The sequence below is a fragment of the Sciurus carolinensis genome, chromosome 1 (assembly GCF_902686445.1).
Source record: "Sciurus carolinensis chromosome 1, mSciCar1.2, whole genome shotgun sequence".
Classification (NCBI taxonomy): Eukaryota; Metazoa; Chordata; class Mammalia; order Rodentia; family Sciuridae; genus Sciurus; species Sciurus carolinensis.
In genome coordinates this window covers 27,531,396-27,553,825 of record NC_062213.1, presented here as the reverse complement: position 1 = coordinate 27,553,825, position 22,430 = coordinate 27,531,396, and the positions used below count along the sequence as shown (strand labels likewise).

Sequence of the window (22,430 nt, the reverse complement as noted above, 5' to 3'; positions counted from 1 at the left end):
AAGAGTGAAGCAGGGGGTACCACAATACCAGAACTTCAACTATACTACAAAGCAATAGTAACAAAATGGCATGGTGTTGGTACCAAAATAGACAGGTAGATCAATGGTACACAATAGAGGACATGGACACAAACCCAAAGAAATACAATTTTCTCATACTAGACAAAGGGGCCAAAAATATGCAATGGAGAAAAGATAGCCTCTTCAATAAATGGTGCTGGGAAAACTAGAAATCCATATGCAACAGAATGAAACTGAACCCCTATCTCTCACCCTGCACAAAAATCAACTCAAAATGGATCAAGGACCTTGGAATCCAACCAGAGACCCTGCATCTTATAGAAGAAAAAGCAGGTCTAAATCTTCAACATGTCAACTTAGCATCAGACTTCCTTAACAGGACTCCCACAGCACAAGAAATGAAAACAAGAACTAATAACTGGGATAGAGTCAAACTAAAATGTTTTCTCTCGGCAAAGGAAACTATCAGCAATGTGAAAATAGAGCCAGAGAGTGGAAGAAAATCTTTGTCACTCAAACTTCAGATAGAGCACTAATTTCCGGAATATATAAAGAACTCAAAAAACTCCACACCAAGAATACAAATAACCCAATCAACAAATGGGCTAAGGAAATGAACAGACACTTCAAAGAATATCTACAAGCATTCAACAGATATATGAAAAAATGTTCACATCTGTAGTAATAAGAGAAATGCAAATCAAAACTACCCTAAGATTCCATCTTATCCCGATTAGAATGGTGATTATCAAGAATACAAGCAACAATAGGTGTTGGCGAGGATGTGGGGAAAAAGGTAAACTCATACATTGCTGGTGGGGTTGCAAAATAGTGCAGCCACTCTGGAAATCAGTGTGGAGATTCCTTAGAAAACTTGGAATGGAACCACCATTTGACCCAGCTATCCCACTCCTTGGCCTATACCCAAAGGACTTAAAATCAGCATACTACAGAGATACAGCCACATCAATGTTCATAGCTGCTCAATTCACAATAGCCAGATTGTGGAACCAACCTAGATGCCCTTCAATTGATGAATGGATAAAGAAACTGTGATATATACATATATGTAATATTACTGCTGGTGCAAATCTGTCCAAACAGTTGTGTATATATATATATATATATATATATATATATATATATACACACACACACACACACACACAATGGAATATTACTCAGTCATAAAGCATAATAAAATTATGACATTTGTAAGTAAAAGGATGAAATTGGAGAATATCATGCTAAGTGAGATAAGCCAATCTCAAAAATACAAAGGGCGAATGATCTTGCTGATAAACGGATGATGACACATAATAGGGGATGGGAGGGGGGCAAGAATGGAGGAAGGAGGGACTGTATAGAGGGAAAAGAGGGGTGGGAGGGGTGGAGGGAAGGAAAAACATAACAGAATGAATCAAAAACTATTACCCTATGTAAATGTATGATTACACAAATGGTATGCCTCTACTTCATGTACAGAGAAACAAGGTGTATCCCATTTGTTTACACCAAAAATAAATTTTAAAAAAATTGAAGAATAATTTTAGTAATGGTTAACCAAAAAATGTGTAAAACTTATTATGTTTTTTTCAAAGGTAATATGAAAAAGAACAGAAAATGTTTGCTCTTATTTGATTATTTGTTTTGAAATAGGTATATAACTTTTCCTCAATTATATGAGACAGTGTAGTAAGGGAGTTGGACACAAAATATGGTCAAATTCTCAGGAGTTTTCAGAACCAGTTGAAATCCCAACTGTAAATTTCCATGGATTGTCACAGATTACTTCATGTTTCTGACCCTTAGTATGAAAGCCAGTTAAGGATTCTATGAAGTCTAACAGTGGTCCACAGAGTGGACATCTACAGAGTATTTATGAGGCAAGAGTTAACAAAGGATTATCATTGAATGACAAGCAGAGTCCACAGATGTGTGTGATGAGCATGAGATCACTGCTGTTCTTGAAATTGTTCAACATACATCTCTCAAACAAATCTAGTATATGTGTATACCTCTTTATAAGTTTGTTCACTTGTTTTATAAATAATTTATGTGGATATAAAGAGAGGTTGATGAACTTTTTCTGAAAATAGCTAGATAATAAATATTCTAGGTTTTGTGGGAGAATATTATCTCTTTCACCATTGTTCAGTCCTGCCATTGTAGAACAAAAGAAGTCACAGACAATACATAAATGAATGAACATGGCTTTCTCCCAACAAAATTGTATTTTCAAAAACAGGTGTCAGTTAATCATGGCTGTGCAAGCCAAGCTAATAGGGAGGCTAAGGCAGGAGAATTTCTTTAGCCCAAGAGGTTGAGGCCAGTGTGGTTAACATAGGGACACCTCATCACTTAAAAAGAAAAGGAGTCAAGCCCCAGTTTGATCAACTAATAAAATGTGCAGTATTCATTATAAGATTCATATAACTAATTAATTATTACAGAACACTGTCCTTCTGCATTTGTCAAACTTTCTACATGTAAATGACAAATAAGAAAAATTCCAAAATGAATATTGCTTGATTTTTTTTTTTTTTTGCCTTAAGAAGAGGAAAGTTCATCAAAAACATGATTATATCAGAACTTTACTGACTTACAAATGACATAAGCAACATTTTTACTAAATTGAATGCGGTATTGAAATCTAAAAAAAAAAATAAAAAATCTCAACATATTGTGCTGTTTTCTAGAATAGCTAGAGATATAATCTATTTATGTTTAAGTCTAGATAATGAACAAAACAAAATCCAGTCATAATTTGTAATGTTTATTGATTTCTGTGGTGTGGCTACTTTGTGACCAATATCAAACTATTGATGTGACTATCTCTTAATGTGGGGTTGGAAAGAGATAAACTGTGACATAGTATTTTCATTATTGTGATCCAGTAAATGTAGTGACCTCTATCAAAGAATAAAAATAAGAATAATTTTAACTATCTACTGGCTTTACTTCCTATTCTAGACTCAGACAACATTTCACTATATATAACAGAGTAAGAATTCTGATGCATTCATCAGAGAAGTTTGGTTTACAGACAGAGAAAGACTGGAGAAAACACAAAGGAAAGAAAAAAAATCAGACTGGCCATTTTAAAGTCACTTTCCTTCTAAGTTGGGATAGGGATATTGAATAACAGGAAAATGATATTATTTAACATCAGGCTATCTCAGGTAAGGATTAAAAAAGGGAATTTCATTATCATGCCAATTGATCCCTGCTTGTTTGGGAAATTTGGCTGTTATCCGTAATCCTGATTTCCCACAAGTTCATATAAACAGCTTTGTTTCAGCTTGGTGACTTGAACTTCAGCATGAGTGAGTCCATTTTGATTTTTAATCTGATCTGTTGTGGCTTACTACAGGAGTTTTGTCCAAAACAATGTAAATGTAAATTTTTATCCAGTAGCTCTAAAACACTAGCAAAATAATTAGGAAATGTAAAGATATATTTTTTACTTTTCATTATATTAACAATTATAATTTCATTACAATCTAATTTGTTATAATAATTTAAGCTTCAGAAAGAGCAACATTTAATAATAAACTCTCAAAATTATTGGAAATTTAACCACAGGGCCTTTGATATGCCAATCTCAAAGTCTCAAACACAGCTAGGAAAGAAACTTGAAATCATACAGCGGTAAGAATTCAGGAATACAGAAAGAACACTGAGTCTCAAAAGAGAAATGCCATAAAACCTTGGAGTGTAGAAGAAACCACTCATGAGCAACCCAGTCTGTGTCCTTGAGCCCACTTTCTTGCCTGCAGCTTGCCTACTGCTTGATGAAAAGGTAACAAAAACACAAGATAACTACAAGTCATCTGGAAGAACCACTCCATTAGGGAGTATGCACATTGAAGATTTTAGTGACTAAGAAATGACCCTAGCCTCATCATAATAGTCAGATGCACACCCCTGAATGGAAATTTCAGATGCTAAGATACCAATGAGATGTGCAATGGAGGAAGTGCACTTTGAGAACGTGTCAGAGCAATGACATCTCACGTGAAATAGCATGCCCCTGCCCTGACTTCACCTCCAGTTCAGTCCCTAGCTACTGTCCTTCCATAAATGTTAAAACCCTGGACAAGACTATGTAGCTCACTCTTTGAGATGTGCAACACTCCCATTCTGGAGTGTACACTCTCCTTTTGTAATAAATTTCTTGCTCTTCTACTCAGACCTATTGTGTCCTTAAGTAAATTTCTGTAAATTGGCCAACAACTTAGCAGGTCTGAATAGAGGTCTACTCTGCACCTGAAGATTTCTTCTGATGCCTGTATAGTTATGATGTATCACAAAATACAATAAGAGATAAATATCCTTTATCATATCCCAAGAGTATTATTAACCAGAGAATTCAACTACCTAATTTTTCATAAATATGCCATCAAAACTTCACCTTTTCCCACAGAATTTCAAGACCAGTTTTGAGGTACTATGCTGACTTTTCTCCACAATCATTCATATACTCTACATATCATATAAGAACTAAGTTGTTTTGTTTGTTTGCTGGTTTTTATTTGGTACTGGGATTAAACCCAGGAACATTTTACCTCTGAGACATGTCCCAACACTTTTTATTTTATTTTGAGACAGACCTCATTAAATTGCCTAGAATGGTCTCAACTTCCAATCCTCCTCCCTCAGTCTCCCAAGTAGCTGGAATTTCAGCATGTGACATGATATCTAGCTATGATATAAGTTTGTGTTTATTTTTGCAGTGCTGGGAATTTAACCCAGAGTCTCTAGAATACTAAGCAAGTGCTCTTCCACCGACCTACAACCACAGTCCCAAGAAATAAGTCTTCAAGCAAGGCTAGTTATGGCAAAAAGTTTGCCTCAAATTTTGTCCCTGCTATATTCTTTCATCTAAACATAGTTCTTAGTCTCTATCTGAAAATAAAGACGAACAAAACACAAAATCAAAAATATATTTCTGTCAGCCTACTAGGCTGACTGTAGAAACTATTCAGTTTTGATTGGTTAAACCCTAGATAAAACACTTTCTATAACTCTTAACTGAAAGAATTAAATCACATGTTGAAAGTGAGGGTAAGGAGAGAAGTTCGGTATTCCTGCCATATCCTATAACCATTGAGAATAGAAGAATACAAGCCAGGTACAGTGGTGCACACCGGTAATCCCAGCTACTTGGGAGGTTGAGGAAGGAGCATTGCTAGTTCAAGGCCAGCTTCAACAATTTATTGAGACTGTATCAAAATTAAAATATTAAAGGGCAGGAGGTTCAGCTAAGTGCTAGAGTTCCCCTGGGCTCAATCTCCACTACCTTAAAAATATTTTAAAAAAGAAGAGTGGAATAATACATTCTAGTCAGACCCTAACAAACCTAGATAAACATTTCCTTGATGAGTTAAAAAGGGAATAAATAGCCACGTACAGTGGCACACACCTATAAGCCCATCTACTTGAGAGACTGAGGTGGGAGGATGGTCAGTTGGAGAGCAGCCTGGGAAATAGAGTGAGATAGCAAGATCTAGGGTCCAATTTAGGTCATTAAGAATGTGAGCAGTCAGTCGATGTGAGGGTCCCAGAGCATGTCTTAGCCATGTTGGATGCAGTAATGAGAGAACCCTAAGAATCAGAAAACAAAAGGAATGTGTATACCTGCCTTTCTATCTGGATCCCAGGAAGATGATAAAACTCATAGAAATTTACATGTTCCCAAAATAGAGTTAAGAAAGAAACAGCTACCACTGACTGATTAGGCAACTGGACTTGAACCAGCCACATAGCTTTCTGGTGTAACTCAGTGTCAATACACTAAGTAGCTAAAAAATGTTTCCTATCAGGTTGAGAGGAGGAGTTGGTAGATACAAACAGGTCTTTCACTTGGGAAAAGTAGGACCTAGCATGGAATGCCCAGTTACCCAGATGACTGCTGACCCAATGGCAAATGAGATAGCTGAGCAACCACTCCACTAAAAACCCTGAAATTGAAGTTTTTTTCAGCCTAGCTTTATTTCTCACCATCACATTTCCTCAGGTTGTCACTTATTACTGAGGTTCTGCCCTTCTCAAGGTACCACATATGACAAGTGCATGTGACCTTGCTCAAATGAGACCTAAATCAAAAAGCACTCTGAGAAACACATTAGGGCTATTTTATTTTTAAAAGACATCATCTTTTATGGCAAATGAATTTTCAGATATTAAGAACCATTCAATATAGGGGAGTTATGGATAAATTTCAAGCCTCACAAAAGGAAAGGAGATAATTATTTTAGTAATGATAGAGGCAGATAGGAGTGGTAGATGTGAGGAAGCACTTCCTGGCTTTTAACTCTTAAATACATATTTATTACTATTATTTGTAGGATACAGATCATTGGTCTGGCTTACAGATTTCATTGATGCAGTGATATATTTTCTCCCTTTAGTCAGAAAAAAATTGCAGCCTTGTATTAGTCAGGGTTCTGTAGAGGAACAGAATCAACCAGAAGTATGATTATAAAAAGGGGATTTATTAGATTGACATAGTCCATAATGGTTCTTTGCAGCCTGGAGAACTGGAAGAACCAGTAGCTGTGGAGTCCAAGAGGCTAAAGCCCCAGAACAAGAGGGACCAACAGTGCTACCCTAGTCTGAAACTGAAAGGCTTCTATAAACTCCCTGGAGAACCACTGACAGAGTCTGCTTTGGAAGAGTGAAGAAGCAAGAGTCTGATATCCTCAAGAATAACAGCAACAATCAAAAACCCATTCAAGAAGAACTGAGCTTGCATCCGCTGAAGCTTCCTTGTTCTTCCAACCTTTATTCCATCCAAGCCATCATCCTATTGGATGATCTTGCCCATGTTAGGGAGGGTCTCCACTTCAATTTGCTATCCCTCATGCCAATCATTCCTAGACACACCCTCACTGACACACCCAGAGGCTTCTCAATCATCTGCATCTCTTGATCCACTCAAGTCCTTTATAAGTCTGCCCCTTGTAAACTTGATATCCAAATATGACTCTTTACATCATACTTAATCTCCAAATAAACACAATAACAAGGTCATAATTTCACCTAACATAACATATCCTTTGTACAATCAAAAACACACTAGTTATTTCTCAAGAATAGAATAAACAAAAACATTACTGACATTAAGTCAATCAATATTACATTACATGATGAATAACAGCAGAGTAACAAACATTTCCTCTTAATGCATGTGTAAGTATGCACAAACTTATTCTTAAGGGAAAAGGGGAGAAATATCATTGGCAATTACAATCCTTGTTTCTGTAACTGGTCACATGGAAGTAGTTGGTATTTATGACTACCTTCTTCTACTACCCATTCTGTATTTCCTCTATCTTTACCTGGAGACGTAACTCACACCTTCATTCCTGAAGGGTCTGAGACATTTGTTGTCTTATCAGGAATGGGTTATTGTAGTTTCCCATTGATGTTATTAACAGGAGAGGGTAATACCAAAAGACCTTAAGGAATCTCTTGAACTCCAGGAGTATGCTTCCTTACCTCCATTATGGAGCAACAGTCCAATTTTCCCTTGGCAATCTGGATCAATCATCCCTGCCAGCACTGTAACTCCCTCTTAGCCTATTGACTCAGAGGCATGAGGAGCCCAAAGTGGTCACAGGGAACTCTTAACTTCCAGTTTAATGAAATCATTGTTATATCTCCCAGAAAAAGCATTCCTCCTTCTGGAACTAAGATTTCTAGATCTGATGAACTTAAGGTTGCAAGAACAGGAAGCAAAAAGCTTTTCTAGTGCGTCATTGGTTGCATTGGTGAGTAATACCATTCCTGTCTCCAGCTCTTGATTTCTGGACTCATGAATTTTAGCAATAGAGAGACAGTACCATATAGTGGATGCTGATTCAGAGTACAGATAGTCTTCTGAAGAACCCTACCCAAGCTCTGTAGGGTATTGCCATCTAGCTGGCGCTGTAACTGCATCTTCAAGAGTCCATTCCTTCTTTCTATCAAATCAGTAGCTTCAGGATGGAGGGGAACACAGTAAGACCAGTGAATCCCATGAGAAGAGTCCATTGACTCACTTCTTTGACTGTGAAGTGCATTCCTTGGTTCGAAGCAATGCCGTGCAGAATACCATGACGATGAACAAGGGATTCTGTAAGTCCTTGGATGGTGGTTTTGGCTGAAGCACCATGTGCGGGGAAGGTAAATCCATACCAAGAAATTGTGTCTATCCAGTAAGGACAAATTGCCTCCTCTTTCATGGTGGAAGTGGTCCAATATATTCAACCTGCAACCAGGTTTCTGACTGATCTCCACGGGAAATGATGCCATATCCAGGGCTTAGTGTCAGTCTCTGTTTGCTGATCATGATGTGAGCCATTTCCTTCTGCTACTTCCTTCACCATAGTGTTCTCTCTCATCTTGAGCCCTGAGGAATGGAGCCTGCCGTATATGGACTGAGACCTCTGAAACCGTGAGCCCTAAAATCAACTTTTCCTCTTGTATAAGTGTTCTCTTTGGATCCTGTTAGTCACAGCAGCGAAAAGCTCACTTAAACATGCCTCATTTCTACATACAAGAATTCAAATAATCTCAATGTTGACTCCAATTAGAAAATATAAGTAATATTATTATTATCATTATCATTATTTCTAATGCTGGGGATCAAACCCAGGGCCTCATGCGCGCTAGACAAGCATTTTACCATTGAGTTATACCTGTAGCTTGCAAATATAAATTATTTTAAAAGGAAAATCCAAACAATGAAGTGGAAGTGTAAGGGCATTGCATAGTGAATTTTTTGCCTGTTAAGAAAAAGTGCACAATGCAGGAAAGGATATATTGACCCTAATTAATATTAAAATTGTATACATTTAAGTTTACTGCAGAAATTACTTCCCAAGGCCTATACAACGCTTATAAGCACACAGTATTGTGTGGCTTAAAAAGCCATCAATTATCATCAAATGATTTTACTTTTAAAGGAAGTACCAATGTTAAAGTTATCACTTACATTAGAATCCTCCATCACCACCAATCTGAGATGCAACTTTTTTTCCAAGATTTGTGAAAACAGAAGTATAATGTATTTCTTACCTTGTTCAAGAAAATCTTGCCAGTTACGAAAAATATACATACCTTTTAAATATTTAAATGTGATTTTATAAAAGTAATTATTTTTATCCAAAACATAATGAATATAATGAATATAAGCTTATATAATGAATATAAGCTATATATATATTTGAGATTTCACTATCTCAAAATTTTTAAATAACCAACTTTACACTAAATATTAATTATCAACAAAACGTTATTTTCTAAGTTTATAGACATTGATTTATGAGGCTTAAAATATTCATGAAACTGACTTATAATCATAAATGTGAATAATTCTTCACATATCCACAGAGATAAATGTTACTTAGTAGACATAAAAATAAAAAAAAACATCATGTTTCTTAAAGAAATGACCATTCACATGTTAATCATGTTTATATATGATATTTATTTAATAGTATATTTTGTGTTTAATTTTTCATTTTAGTGTTATTGAAACATGAAAATTTATGCATCAAAAATAAAATTTATATTTTCTTATTTTAAATAAACATGGGAAAGAAAACATTCTATTTCAATTCAGATAATAATAGACAGGTGGATTAATATGTAATATGCATGTATGAATGGTAGAATCCATTTATGTTTTCTTAAATATATATATTTTTCAACGTGTACTTACTGACTAAAAATGATCAAAATACAAATATGTCTAAGTTTACCTACCTTAAGAACATCTCCTTGTGCTAAATGAAATGTTCTGGCTGAAATATTGATTCCCTTTCCTGCTTGAACCTGAATACTATAAATGCATTCATGGTTGTTTTCGTAGTTGAGTGGATAATTTGGAGAGAGCAAAATTCCTTCATTATTTGTTGCAGATGCACCACATTCAGCTGCAGGTAAAACAGAATATTGAAGTACAATTAAATAGAAAGCATTATTATGTTCAAATAATTTCATGTATAGAAGTGCAAATGCATTGTATTTTACCTAGAACCTAACAGAAAAATAATGCATGTGTGGATATGTGTTATAGATAATTTATTCTTTCCTCAAATACTATATGGGAAGAAGAGACTGCTGCCCATGGAGAATACACAAATGTTTACAAATGGAAATATACAATAATTTTTACAAAATATGATTTTCCCTTGGATGGAAGAATGGCATGACTTAAGATATGAGCAAGAGATTTTCAGAATGTATTTTGAATTTGCAGATTTCTGAGAAACATTAAATTTATAATTTAATTCTTCTAAATTATGAAATAGAAGAGAGAGTAATTTGTTTTCAAACAATTCTAATTTCATCTTTTTATTTTTATCTTTAAAATTTTTTTGATCATATGTTCTTCCAATACTCAGCATTCCCCTGATCCAAGAACTTCAATGACAAAAAGTTGTCTTTGAAAACTGATCAAATATTTAAAATCCACTAATTAATAATCATTTCAAAAATTGGGCATTTTTGAAAACTGTATCACTTTTTTCAACTTAAAAGATAGGCTGGATTTAGGCATTATAATACATCATATGGTATTACTAACCCTCTAGCACAAGTCCTTCTAGGACTGTTTGTGCAAAATTTGAGGAAATATTTAACTACTTAGGGAGAAATGAGAATTTCTCAAAAAGTTTAGCTCAAATTTAATTTTAATTTATCATGACTTACAGAACTTGTAGCAGTATTACAAAATATGTTTCAGAAATTCAGTTTATTTGGTTTTCTATTTTATCTAATTTCTTTCTTCATTACTAAACCATGGTGCAGGAAGACTCATATTTTCAACGATTTAACTAACGTGAAAAGAAAGCAAGCTACCATTTTCCAAATAAGGTTTAAAAATAATGATTTATGTGAATGGTTATAGAATGTAGACAAGAAAGTAAAAGAGAATGAATTGCATTACCTGTTGTATGCTTAAACATTAGCAAAATAAGGCCAAAGGAAAAAAAGCTCAATGAGGCAATGAAAATGATCAAGAAGAAGCAGTCAGTATAATCTCTACACTGTGTGAAATAATAACAAAAATGAGTGGTGTGAAATTAATAACCAGCTAGTCACAAGAGGAAATACCACCCAATGCTTCTCCACACTCTTTTTAAACTAAAAGGAAAAGAAAAACTCAGACTCCCAATATTGATTTTAATTATTTTTATTTTAATATTACTTAAACATGTTCAAATAGGAAAGGAGATATGCCTTTAGCTTTCATTTGTATGCAGTCATAATACCAAACATGTTTACATATCCAGGTAAAAAAGGAAAAATCATAAATTTAAAAATAACATGAATTTAATGTGGTAGAGATTTTGTTTCCCTGGAATTAAATTACCCTTGAAAATATATTTGAGGTACCAGTTGCCAGAGCACATGCTTTCAGAGTATGCTACCTCTTTAATTACACTACTACGTAACAACTCAATTCTTCTTGTCTCTACCTCTCTGAACAGCTGAGAAACTTTTCTTTCTCTAGTACTGCAAAATACCATGCATCCTTCACTTAGTAGGAAAAATTTGTCTCATTTCTTTGCACTAGCTCATTAAAATCTAGATACACTTACAGAGACATAAAGAAAAATCTTTCAGATCATATAGGTGATCCAGAATGTACATTTTTTCAGATTATTTAGAAAATTTTACATTATAGAATCATGAAGTTCTGAAAATATGTTCTTAGATTCAAAATATAGATACATTGAGAGCTCAGGTTTTAAAGTTCAGAGACTTGGGTTCAAGGTTAAGCACTAGACATTCCTAGCTGTATGGTTTGGCAAATTATTCCTTCTAAGCCTCAATATTTTTATTATTGCAATAAAAATAATAATACCTTCTTCATAGGGAGTGTGTGTGTGTGTGTGTGTGTGTGTGTGTTGTTGGTAATATATATAGGTAATGCATGTTGAACATTTAATGCCATGTTGGCATACAACGAGAGGATAATACATTTAAATTATCATGGATATTTTAAGTATAAATATTAGCGGATGCATCCTGTCACATGTACTAGAAAAATTAAAAATGAAAAAAAGTTTTGGGGTTGAGATTGTGGCTCAGTGGTAGAGCACTTGCCTGACATGCATGAGGCACTGGGTTCAATTCTTAGCACTGCACATAAATAAATAAAAAAGGGTCCATCAACAACCAAAAAAAATTTTTAAAAATAAGTTTGGGATATTTATCTTGTCCCCAAAGTGAAGTTATCATTTCAGGTATAGAAATACATTTATCTATAAAAAGCCAAATGATACTTCCTAATTCTAAAGAATGATCTATGATATTACAATTGATTTAGAAGCTTGGGTGTTGGAACTAATGACACGTTAATTAACTCAGGCTGACTCCTTACTCCCTGGCGAGTGAGCAAGATCAAGGCTCAAAGGCGGTTTCAAAGGTTAATGACGATAAATCGGGCCACCGTTAGGGATTGGTTAACAACAGTTCCGGGAACATGATCAGCTCCTGCTTGCCATATAGTCCTATGGGACTCTCACCTTCGTGAATCCTCTGTGCCTTGCTGACCTTTAAGCTGACTGGTTCCCGCCTAGCCCCCACCGTACATAAAAGCTGTGTGATTTCCTCAATAAATGAGTTCCTGCTGTGACTGGTCTCCCTGACACGTCTGATTGTCCTCCGCTGGGAGGGCTGGGAGCGGGTGGTCAGTCGGCCCTACCTATCCCGGTCTGACCTTGTTGGGAAGTGTCCCCTTCCTTTGTCGTTGGTCGAGAAGAGCAAGGGGGCTTAAGACCCTGACACTTAGGTACATTGCTCAAGACACAGTCTCTGACATAGAAACAAACAGAATGAATCAGACATAACTTTCTTATGTGCATATATGAATACATGACCAGTGAAACTTCTCATAATGTACAACCAATGTAGAATCCTAACTACAATAAGTTATACACCATGTATGCAAAATATTTCAAAATACACTCTACTGTCGAGTATAAATGAAAGGATTTAAAAAAAATAAAGAAGAAAAAGAAAACAAAGTCAAATGATTAGGTTGTGTCAACTACTCTTCGAAATATAATAATTATTTATCATTAAAATCTCAAAATGTGAATTAGTAAGTGTATTCTGCCAGAAACATTATTGGGGTTATGCTGTGCAATTTAATGGATATTTGCCTTTTTATATTAAAAATAACATGTTTTGCTATATTTTAGTGTTTCTGACAATTCAAATTGGCCAAAAATCATTTTGGACTTGGTGAAATAAAATCAGGTCTTCAAATACAATGGAAGGATTAAGAAGATACTTGGATTAAATTAGTATTTTTCTCATTTAATTGTAGCTGACTTTCTAAATTATGGGGCAGAGTGCAAAAGGAAATGTACTATTCCTTTTTGAAAAGTTATTAAAAATTTCAAGAGATCATTCAACCAAGCATGGGGACCTTAGCATGGAACTGTGTGGAACTGCATGGGTTTCACTTCCTGGAAGTTTCAACTCTGCATTTATTTCTCATGGCAACCTTTCAAGGGAAAATTATTTTTTTCCAATTTTATAGATAAAGACACCAAAGTGAACTTTCTTGCTAACACCAAAGAAAGTGTTTACCAGAGCTGGGATTTATGTGTCATTTGTCATGTATCATGGTGTTAAAGGGTGAAGATATAATTTTTGTTCAGATCAAAATACTTTTTTAGTGTGAAAAAATGTACTACAAATAATTATTCCAGGCAATAGGTGTAACTTGAGACTATTCCTGACAAGCAGGTACATAAGGTCATTTTTTTCTTTTTACTTTGTCTGCTCTCTACATTATTAGACCACATTTTATTAAAAATAATAAAGACTATATATGTGGACTGGATTGTATCCTGTGGATCAGAATGCATCCATGCTACATATAATTTCTAAATATATAGTTTACTGCATATAATTTTTAATGTTCAGGGATATTATCTAATATAATAGGGAAAATATCTAATATAAGGGAAAATATTCAAACAACAAATGAAAATCTTCATTTATGTTCTATTTATATCTAATAGAATGTATACACATTTATTTTTCAGTATGTGCTTTAATAAAATAATATTTTCTAATAATAGTAGGTTAAAGAGAAACTTATATAACCAAAATATCAGATTCCCTGAGTTAGTTGATTAATAAACATTTTATTTTAATGGACACTCTTCTTTGACTTAATCTTAGAATTTGTTATATACCAAAAGCTGGACTCCATTATTTAATGTAGATGAATATTTGCCAGTGTCAAAGCTCTCAGCATTCTCGCTACATAAGGTCTTGCTTGCTAACTGAATTTGAACAACACCGAAACTAACAAACTATGCACCATTTGACTACATAGCCAAGTCAAACATTTGAGCATGCCCTCTAGTTTTTCTATGTAGTAAGCTGACAATGACATCCACATGCAATCTGATCTTGATTTTGTTCTTTAAATATACTATTAGCAAGTCAAAGTCCCAAGAATGCCACACAAGTCCTTTCACAATGTGACCGAAATCTGAACTTCTAGTTATTATCCACCCTTCTCTCCCATGACACTTAAAATTTAGAATCTTGAGCTAATGGCCCCTGGCCACAGTCTCACACTCTTGAGTCTTTGAATATGCTACTTTCTCTCTATGTGAACACCACTTCTGATCCCAATGGATATGAAAAAAGAATAAAATAAAGGCCCCAGTAAAGAAGAAAATGGCTTGAAATGGAATTATACTGTTATGGTTCTTTCCAGCATCAGGTAACTGTAATGATATATGAAGTAAATGAAACAATGCCATATTAAATTGTCAGGAATAATTCTTACAAATAATGGTTGTGACTGATGTTCATGAATGTTTAGCAAGAATATCAAAACTTTAGCATATTCATTGACTATGACATGATTAGCACAACAAGTTTTCACAGTGTATACTTAAAAATGAGAAAAATAAATATTAGCAAATTGTGACTGAATATTTTTAGGATATGTTAAAATTAAGAATAGGAAGTAACAGCAGAACATCTAACTCCAATAGAAGAGAATAATGATTAGTTTATCTTAAGAACATATACTGTGTAGAAAAGAGGAGTTTAAGTAAAAAGAATTCTAGAAATTCAAGTGGAAAATGTGAATTGAAAAAAATTACCTGCCTTAACCAGACAGAGCGATGCATACCTATAGTCACATCATGTTGGGTGACGGAGGTGAGAGGATCACTTAAGGTCAGAAGTTTGATATCAGTATGGGCAAGACTACATCTCAAATAATTTTTTTTAATTTAGGAATAAATGAGAAAAAATATGTTACCTCCCAGCCATAGTGACATTTATGGATAGTACATAGCTATCACCTGATTGTTAAAAATTTGTGATTCACTAGATTGTGACAATGTTAAAGTTTCCAGGCAGGAGTTTTGAAGAATAGTTTATAGAGCATATGCATGTGAAGAAATCTTTCATAATAAAAATAAAGCTATGATATCATCCTAATGTAAACAACTTATTTTCTTAATAGGATACCTGGGCTGAGATGGTTTCCAAAGATATTTGAAGTGGCCAGATGCATATAATAGAATGCTCTGATTTGGAAAAAGAAACTGAATGACTTAATAAATAATTATTATAGCCTTATTGTGTACTGGGCATGGAAACCTTAACAAAACTAACTTTCTAGTGGAAAAGACAGATGATTACCAGACATTCATCAAATAGCATATAGTATATAGAACCATGTAACTAAGGATTCTGACCTGTTCTGAGTCTGAAAAGACTCTCAGAAGGTCTTAAATTTAAAAATGAATGAGTTAATGAAGGGTGATGAGAAAAAATGAGTTGGGGGAAAGAACATTCCAAACAGAGGGAACAGGCCTAAAAACATTTGAGATGGAGGAGAAGGTTGGTCATGGCAGGTTCTGGGAAATGAAAGACCTACTATGGAGAAGCTTTATTTGCGCAAGGTTGAGCTAATGGTAGTTCTTTTAGAATGAGGCTATGTTTTTCTGTTTATCAGATATGGTAGGAAAAACATCTTTTTTTCTCCTTGGATGTGTATGAATGAAAATGGTTACTATGCATGAGCTGCTTGTGCCTGTGGTGGGGAAACACGTTTACCTTAATGGCAAGGGAAGATTTTCTTTGAAACAGAAGATGAAGATTAGCAGAGAAGACTAAGTGTACTACATTAAGGTGCATGTTGAAAATGCAACTTTAGTTTGATTGAGGTAGAAGAGTGATGTGTGTACTGGAATATGGTGATAAGAGTCACTGCGACAATAAGAAATGCACTAGAGAAGGGCTAACTAATTTCAACCTTTTTTTTTTCTCTCAATTCACTAAAAAGCAGGCAAGCCCATGTATCCTTAAACTCCATTACTGGAGTAAGAAACTCTGGTATCATCTATTGTGTACTAACCATCACATATTTTCAGATAACCTGGTAAAATGCTTTTTGGTAATTTAGATAGGAAATTTTAAAAAGTCTTTGATGTTTATAGTTATTCTTTTAAATCTTCATTGGTATTGAAGCTCTCCTTTTATACTATTTTGATAGTACCACAGGTTATTTTAAAAATATTTTGTGAAAGCAGTTAAAATAAATTTACTTAGATTATTCAAAAAACTTAGAAAGCTTTCAAACATAAACATATGGTATGTGAAATCAAATAAGATATACCATTAAGCAGTAGTATATTTTCCATATGTTTTCATTGTTACCAGAAGAAAACAATTATAACATGATTTTGATCATAGAGGAATATGTAGGGATCAAACAGAAATGATCATTTCTCTTTCATATGTAAATTTACCTATAATTTTAGTTTATTTTAATTTTAATTTTAGTTTAGTTTGACTATCAAACTCATTATAATCCAAATATAAGTTCTATTGTATTTTATTAAATTAAGACACCACTGATTATAAGCATCATTATTTTATGTTTCTTTAAGAAAGCAAAAGTACTGCAAATAAACTGTGATAGTCATTGACTGTGAAATATATAACAATTTCTTAGTTTTTAAATAGTCATTCAAATAATAGCTGGAGTCTCAAAATAAGGTGAAATTTAGAGGGTAGTGTATTGATTCCTTATGACACTACTGAAAACATGAAAATCTGTTAGTTTTACAAGTACATAATCTAGTTTTCCTTTCTTTGGTTCTCCTTAGACAACAGTGGCACTTAACTAAAACTTTCTTCTTTCAGGCTTTCTAAATAGAATGCACAGATGCATCTGAGTGCAAAACTAATGTTAATTAAAACTATTAAAACGTGAAGTTTTTGACTAGGTGCAATGGCACACACCTCTAATCTTGGGGACTCAGAAGGCTGAGGCAGGGGGATTGCAAGTTGTAGGCCAGTCTCAGCAATTTAGTGAAGCCCTAAGAAACTTATTGAGACCCTGCCTTAAAATGAAAAATAAGAAGAGCTGGGGATGTAGCTCAGAGGCAAAGTGCCCCTTTTAGTATTGGTTTACTAACGAGTACCAGAAAAATAAAATAAAAGGGAAGAATAAAATAAAAATTTCAAAAGTTTTAAGAAAATTTTTCTTTGGAAGAATTCACTTTGAATTTATTATTTTTCTCCTTGAAGATTTATTTAAATGTAAAATTTTAATTATTTTACCATGAAAAATTTTGTGCACTGCAGTCTTACTGAAGAGCATAAATTCAAAACATATTTTATCAACAAGCATATAATTTTCTATCAAAAATATAACAGATTTTTCTATAACTTGACAATATCAATCTTTCATTCTTCTTTCCTTCCAAATAAAGTTATGAGGGTCTACTGTGTCAAGTTTAGCTACCCATTAAAAATAATATTGTTAATAACTATGGATATATATGGCCAGTATTAGGTCTTGTGGATAAGGCCTTTATCTTTGTGTGACATATGCTTTAGAAGAGAAATCAACAGTAAACTGGTACATGCACTAATGTGTACTCTGATGAAAGTTTTTTCAAGGGTATAAAATGGCAAAATAAGAACATAATATATTTTAAAGGAGCAGTAAGAACAATATCAGGGAAGACTTCATGATTAGGTTATCCTTGATATAAAATAAAAATGTGATTACAAAGGCAATCAAGATGTGTAAACAAGAAATTCCAGGCCAGGGAACTGCTTGAATGAAAGTATAAATTGGTGAATCAGATTGACATGGTTAGGAGAACTAATATCTCTGGTACCATTATACACCATTTGAACATTATTTATCATACAGGCAATGGATAGAATGATAGAAGAGTTTGGGTTTTGCTTTTTGTTGTTGTTATGGTTTTATTTCTTCTCTAGGCATATGCTACCACACCTAGCCATAGATAAATTTTAGGAAGAGGAAATCATGATTATCTTTGAGACACAATTTAGGGCAGTTCTGTGGAAAATGGATTGTGGTCTTGTTTTACCCCAGGTGGAAAAAACAGGAATTACTGTTATGTTTCAGAGGATACATGATAAGAACTTGAATTACAGCAATGGAGGAATAGGAAATTGAAAGTAAAATTTGTAGAACTTGAAGCCTAGTTGAATGTTGGGGAATGAAAGAAAGGGAAATGTAGAGAAGATGTGAGGAGAAAAGGATTTGAGTAACTGTTGTTGAACTTATTGTATATGATCAATTTAGTGTGTCTGTTGAACATCAGGAAAAGAAGTGTGCTAAGAAGCTAGACATATCTGTATCCATGAAATTGTTATTTCAAGTCATAGACAAAAAGTTTATCCAGAGAGTACATATTGATTGAGAAGGCCAAAAAAAAAAAAAAAAAAAAAAAAAGAAGAAGAATGAGAGTAAGGCAATATCTAATAGTATTTTTTATTCATAATTCATATATGTTTTTCTAGACCCTGTGAAAGCCCAATAAATTCTAACTCAACAACAAGGAACAAGGAAGTAGGAAGGCAGGGATACTAAAAGAGAGATTAGTTATTCCTGGAATAAAAGTATGAGAAACAGTAACTGTAGAAAGTAAGAACAAAATATTCTTCTTTTATTGAATATAATTAAATTCCTCTATATATGATATGGAATTTAAGATAAAACACTATCAATAGCTAATACTGTTTCCATGCTTATTATATGCATTTTAAAAAGTTCTTAGGTAGGGAGGAGGGAAGGAGAGACATAGAAGAAGCAGACAGTTTCCTCTACTACTTTGGAGTGAGTTCTTACTCTCTAACCTTTTCTCAATGAAGTTTGGGAATAAACCTAGGCCCTTGAACATGCCAGGTAAGAAATCTAGCCCTAAGCTATATTCCTAGCCCTACCATTTTTTTTTTCACAAAAAGAAAAAAAGGAAATCAACCAGTTTATTAAATATTGAGAGATCTTAAAAACCTAATTAAATGATCCAAATGTTATGATAAACAAAACTTTTAAAGCATAAAATAGAACATAATTTAAAGAGAGAAGTTTATAATAAATATATAAAAAGAATGTTAGCTAAGTTAAAGTATTGCTAACAAACAAACAAACAATACTCCGTCTCAAAAAGGTTAGATGTTACTTAATGGGGAATAAAATTTACACTAGTTAAATCCAGTAAAATTCTATTGCATACAGAATATTAAGATTATTTTCAGTCAAAGAAAATAGTCATTTATTCCCAGTTATAATCTCCAAAACAATGTTATTTAACTTTGTTTTTCAAACCATAATATACAAATTTTTAGTTAAATAAATATTTTAGGTAAGGTCAGAGGGATAAGAATGTTTTACCAAATTTTTCTTAGTAAATATTCAAAAAGTCCAGAAATCATTGAGTACTGTTTACAAGGCTTATCTCACCCAAATATAAACATAATTAAGCTTATCTTCTATCATACAAGATTTTCTTGCAGGATCTGTCAATCCTTTTCTTAGTTCTAGTATGTGCAGAACTTTATAAGCAGAAGAAAGGTTCTGCTTCTCACAAAAAGAAGCACAATATCTAATTATCTGAGCAATATGGCAGAACAGGAGTTTTCTATTATTATAACCAAAAGAAATATAAATTTAGTAAGCATATAGCAAAAAGTATCATTATGGGAATTTAGGAGTCCAGTGGAAAAGGTCTAACACATCACTGCATAGTAAAATCCAAAAATTGAATCATTAAAGAGGGTAAAAAGAAGTTTTACTTTACCTGTTTTGCTCCTCCCACAAGATGTACAATTCAGTACAAAAAGAGGCCCCCCCTCAGCCTATGATTAATCTCACATGAAAAGTAAAAGTATAGTGAAGGGGTGGCCCCATCAGCCACACAGGACTGTGCCCAAGAGGCTAACTTCTGTCTTGCTCCACCTAGAATCCTAGCATCCTGAGGTATCTGATTGATTGGAAGAAGCTCAGAGTAGGAAAGAACATAAGGAACCTACAAACTCCTCCCTACTCCATCAGAGAGAATGCTCACAAACTACATGAGTTGACTTGCTTGCAAAACTCAAGATAATCTGAACAGAAAATCAGAAAGAAAGTATTGTGCTTGAATCGCACTGCAGAACAAATGAACTTAACAGATAATACGAAACATACAACTGAACAAGGACAAAATATATATTCTTCTTAAGTGCACATGGAACATTCTCCAGGTAATATTAGCCCATGAAACATGTCTTAACAACTTATGAAGATTGAAATCATATCAGAAAATTTCATGGATGCAACAGTATGAAACAAGAAATATCATAACAGGAAGGAATTCTGTAACAGAAGGAAACTGAAAAATTCACAAATGTGTGGACATTAAACAACATATTCATGAGCAACCAATGGGTCAAAGATAAAATGGTGGTCTTGATAATAGCCATTCTAATTGGAGTAAGATGAAATCTTAGAGTTGTTTTAATTTGCATTTCTCTAGTTACTAGAGATGTTGAACACTTCTTCACATATTTATTAATCGCCTGTAGGTCTTCTTCTGTAAAGTGTCTGTCCAGTTCCTCGGCCCATTTATTGAATGGGTTCTTTGTATTTTTGGTGTAAAGTTTTGTAAGCTCTTTATAAATTTTGGAAATTGGTGCTCTGTCTGAAGTGTGTATGGAAACGATTTTCTCTCACTCTATAGGCTTTCTTTTCACATTATTGATTGTATTCTTTGCTGAAAAAAAAGGTTTTTAGTTTGGGTCCACTCCATTTATTCATTCTTGCTTTAATTTCTTATGCTTTGGGAGTCTTGTTAAAGAAATCTGATCTTAAGCCAACATGATGAAGATTCGGGCCTAGTTTGTCTTCTATTTTGTGCAGGCTCTCTGGTCTAATTCCTAAGTCCTTTTGAGTTGAGTTTTGTGCAGGATGAAAAATAGAGGTTGAATTTCATTTAACTGCATATGGATTTCCAGTTTTCCCAGCACTATGTGTTGAACAGCCTATCTTTTCTCCCATAAACAATAATAGATGTTGGTGTGGATGTGGGGGAAAAGGCACACTTTTACATTGCTGATGGAGTTGCAAATTTGTGCAGCCACTCTGGAAAGCAGTGTGGAGAATCCTCAGAAAACTTGGAATGGACCCACCTTTTGACCCAATTATCCTACTCCTCAGTTTATATACCCAAAGAACTTAAAATTAGCATACTGCAGTAACACAGCCACATCAATGTTTATATCAGCCCAATTCACCATAGCTAGATTGTGGAACCAACCTAGATGCCCCTTAACAGATGAATGGATAAAGAAACTGTGGTATATACACACAATGGAATATTATTTAGCCATAAAGAAGAATAATATTATGGCATTTGCAGATAAATGGATGGAATTTGAGATATAATGCTAAATGAAATAAGCCAATCCCAAAAAACCAAAGGCCAAATGTTTTCCCAAATAAGTGAATGATGATATATAATGAGGGTTGGGGGGGTGGGGAGTGACAGAAGAATAGAGGAACTTTAGATTATATAGAAGGAAATGAGAGGGGGGTATGAAAAATTGTGGAATGAGACAGACATCATTACCCTACATACATGTATGATAACATGAATGGTATGAATCTACATCGTGTATAATCATAGAAATGAAATGATGTACCCCATTTGTGTACAATGAATCAAAATGCAGTCTGAAAGAAATAAAATAAATAAATGAATAATTTTTTTAAATGGTGGGATAATTTCATATCTTGGCTACTGAAAATATTATTACAAAAATATAGAAATGGAGAAATCTTTTCAACTTACTGATTTCACATCCTTTGGATATATACACCTGAGCAGGAAAGCTGCATCATATGGTGGCTCTATTTTCAGGAACCTCCATATTGTTTTCCAGAATGGCTCTAATTTGTATTCCAAGATTCCCAGATCTAATTTGTATTGGCCAGAACTGGTATGGCCAGACCTGTCACACCCCTTCTCATTTAAAAAGAGTCTTGGCTCTTGTGTGTTTCTTGATTAGATAAGTTTATGACAATTGATTGATTTATAGCCAACATTGTCCTCAGG

At 33.9% G+C, this 22,430-nt stretch overlaps 1 protein-coding gene across 1 annotated transcript in view; it reads right to left on the bottom strand.

The window, feature by feature from the left end:
- Csmd3 (CUB and Sushi multiple domains 3) overlaps positions 1-22,430 on the bottom strand; it is a 1,190,022-nt gene that overhangs the window by 310,216 nt on the left and 857,376 nt on the right. The window contains 1 exon segment of the mRNA XM_047516388.1: positions 9,775-9,944. Within this exon segment, the coding sequence (XP_047372344.1) occupies positions 9,775-9,944 (170 nt within the window).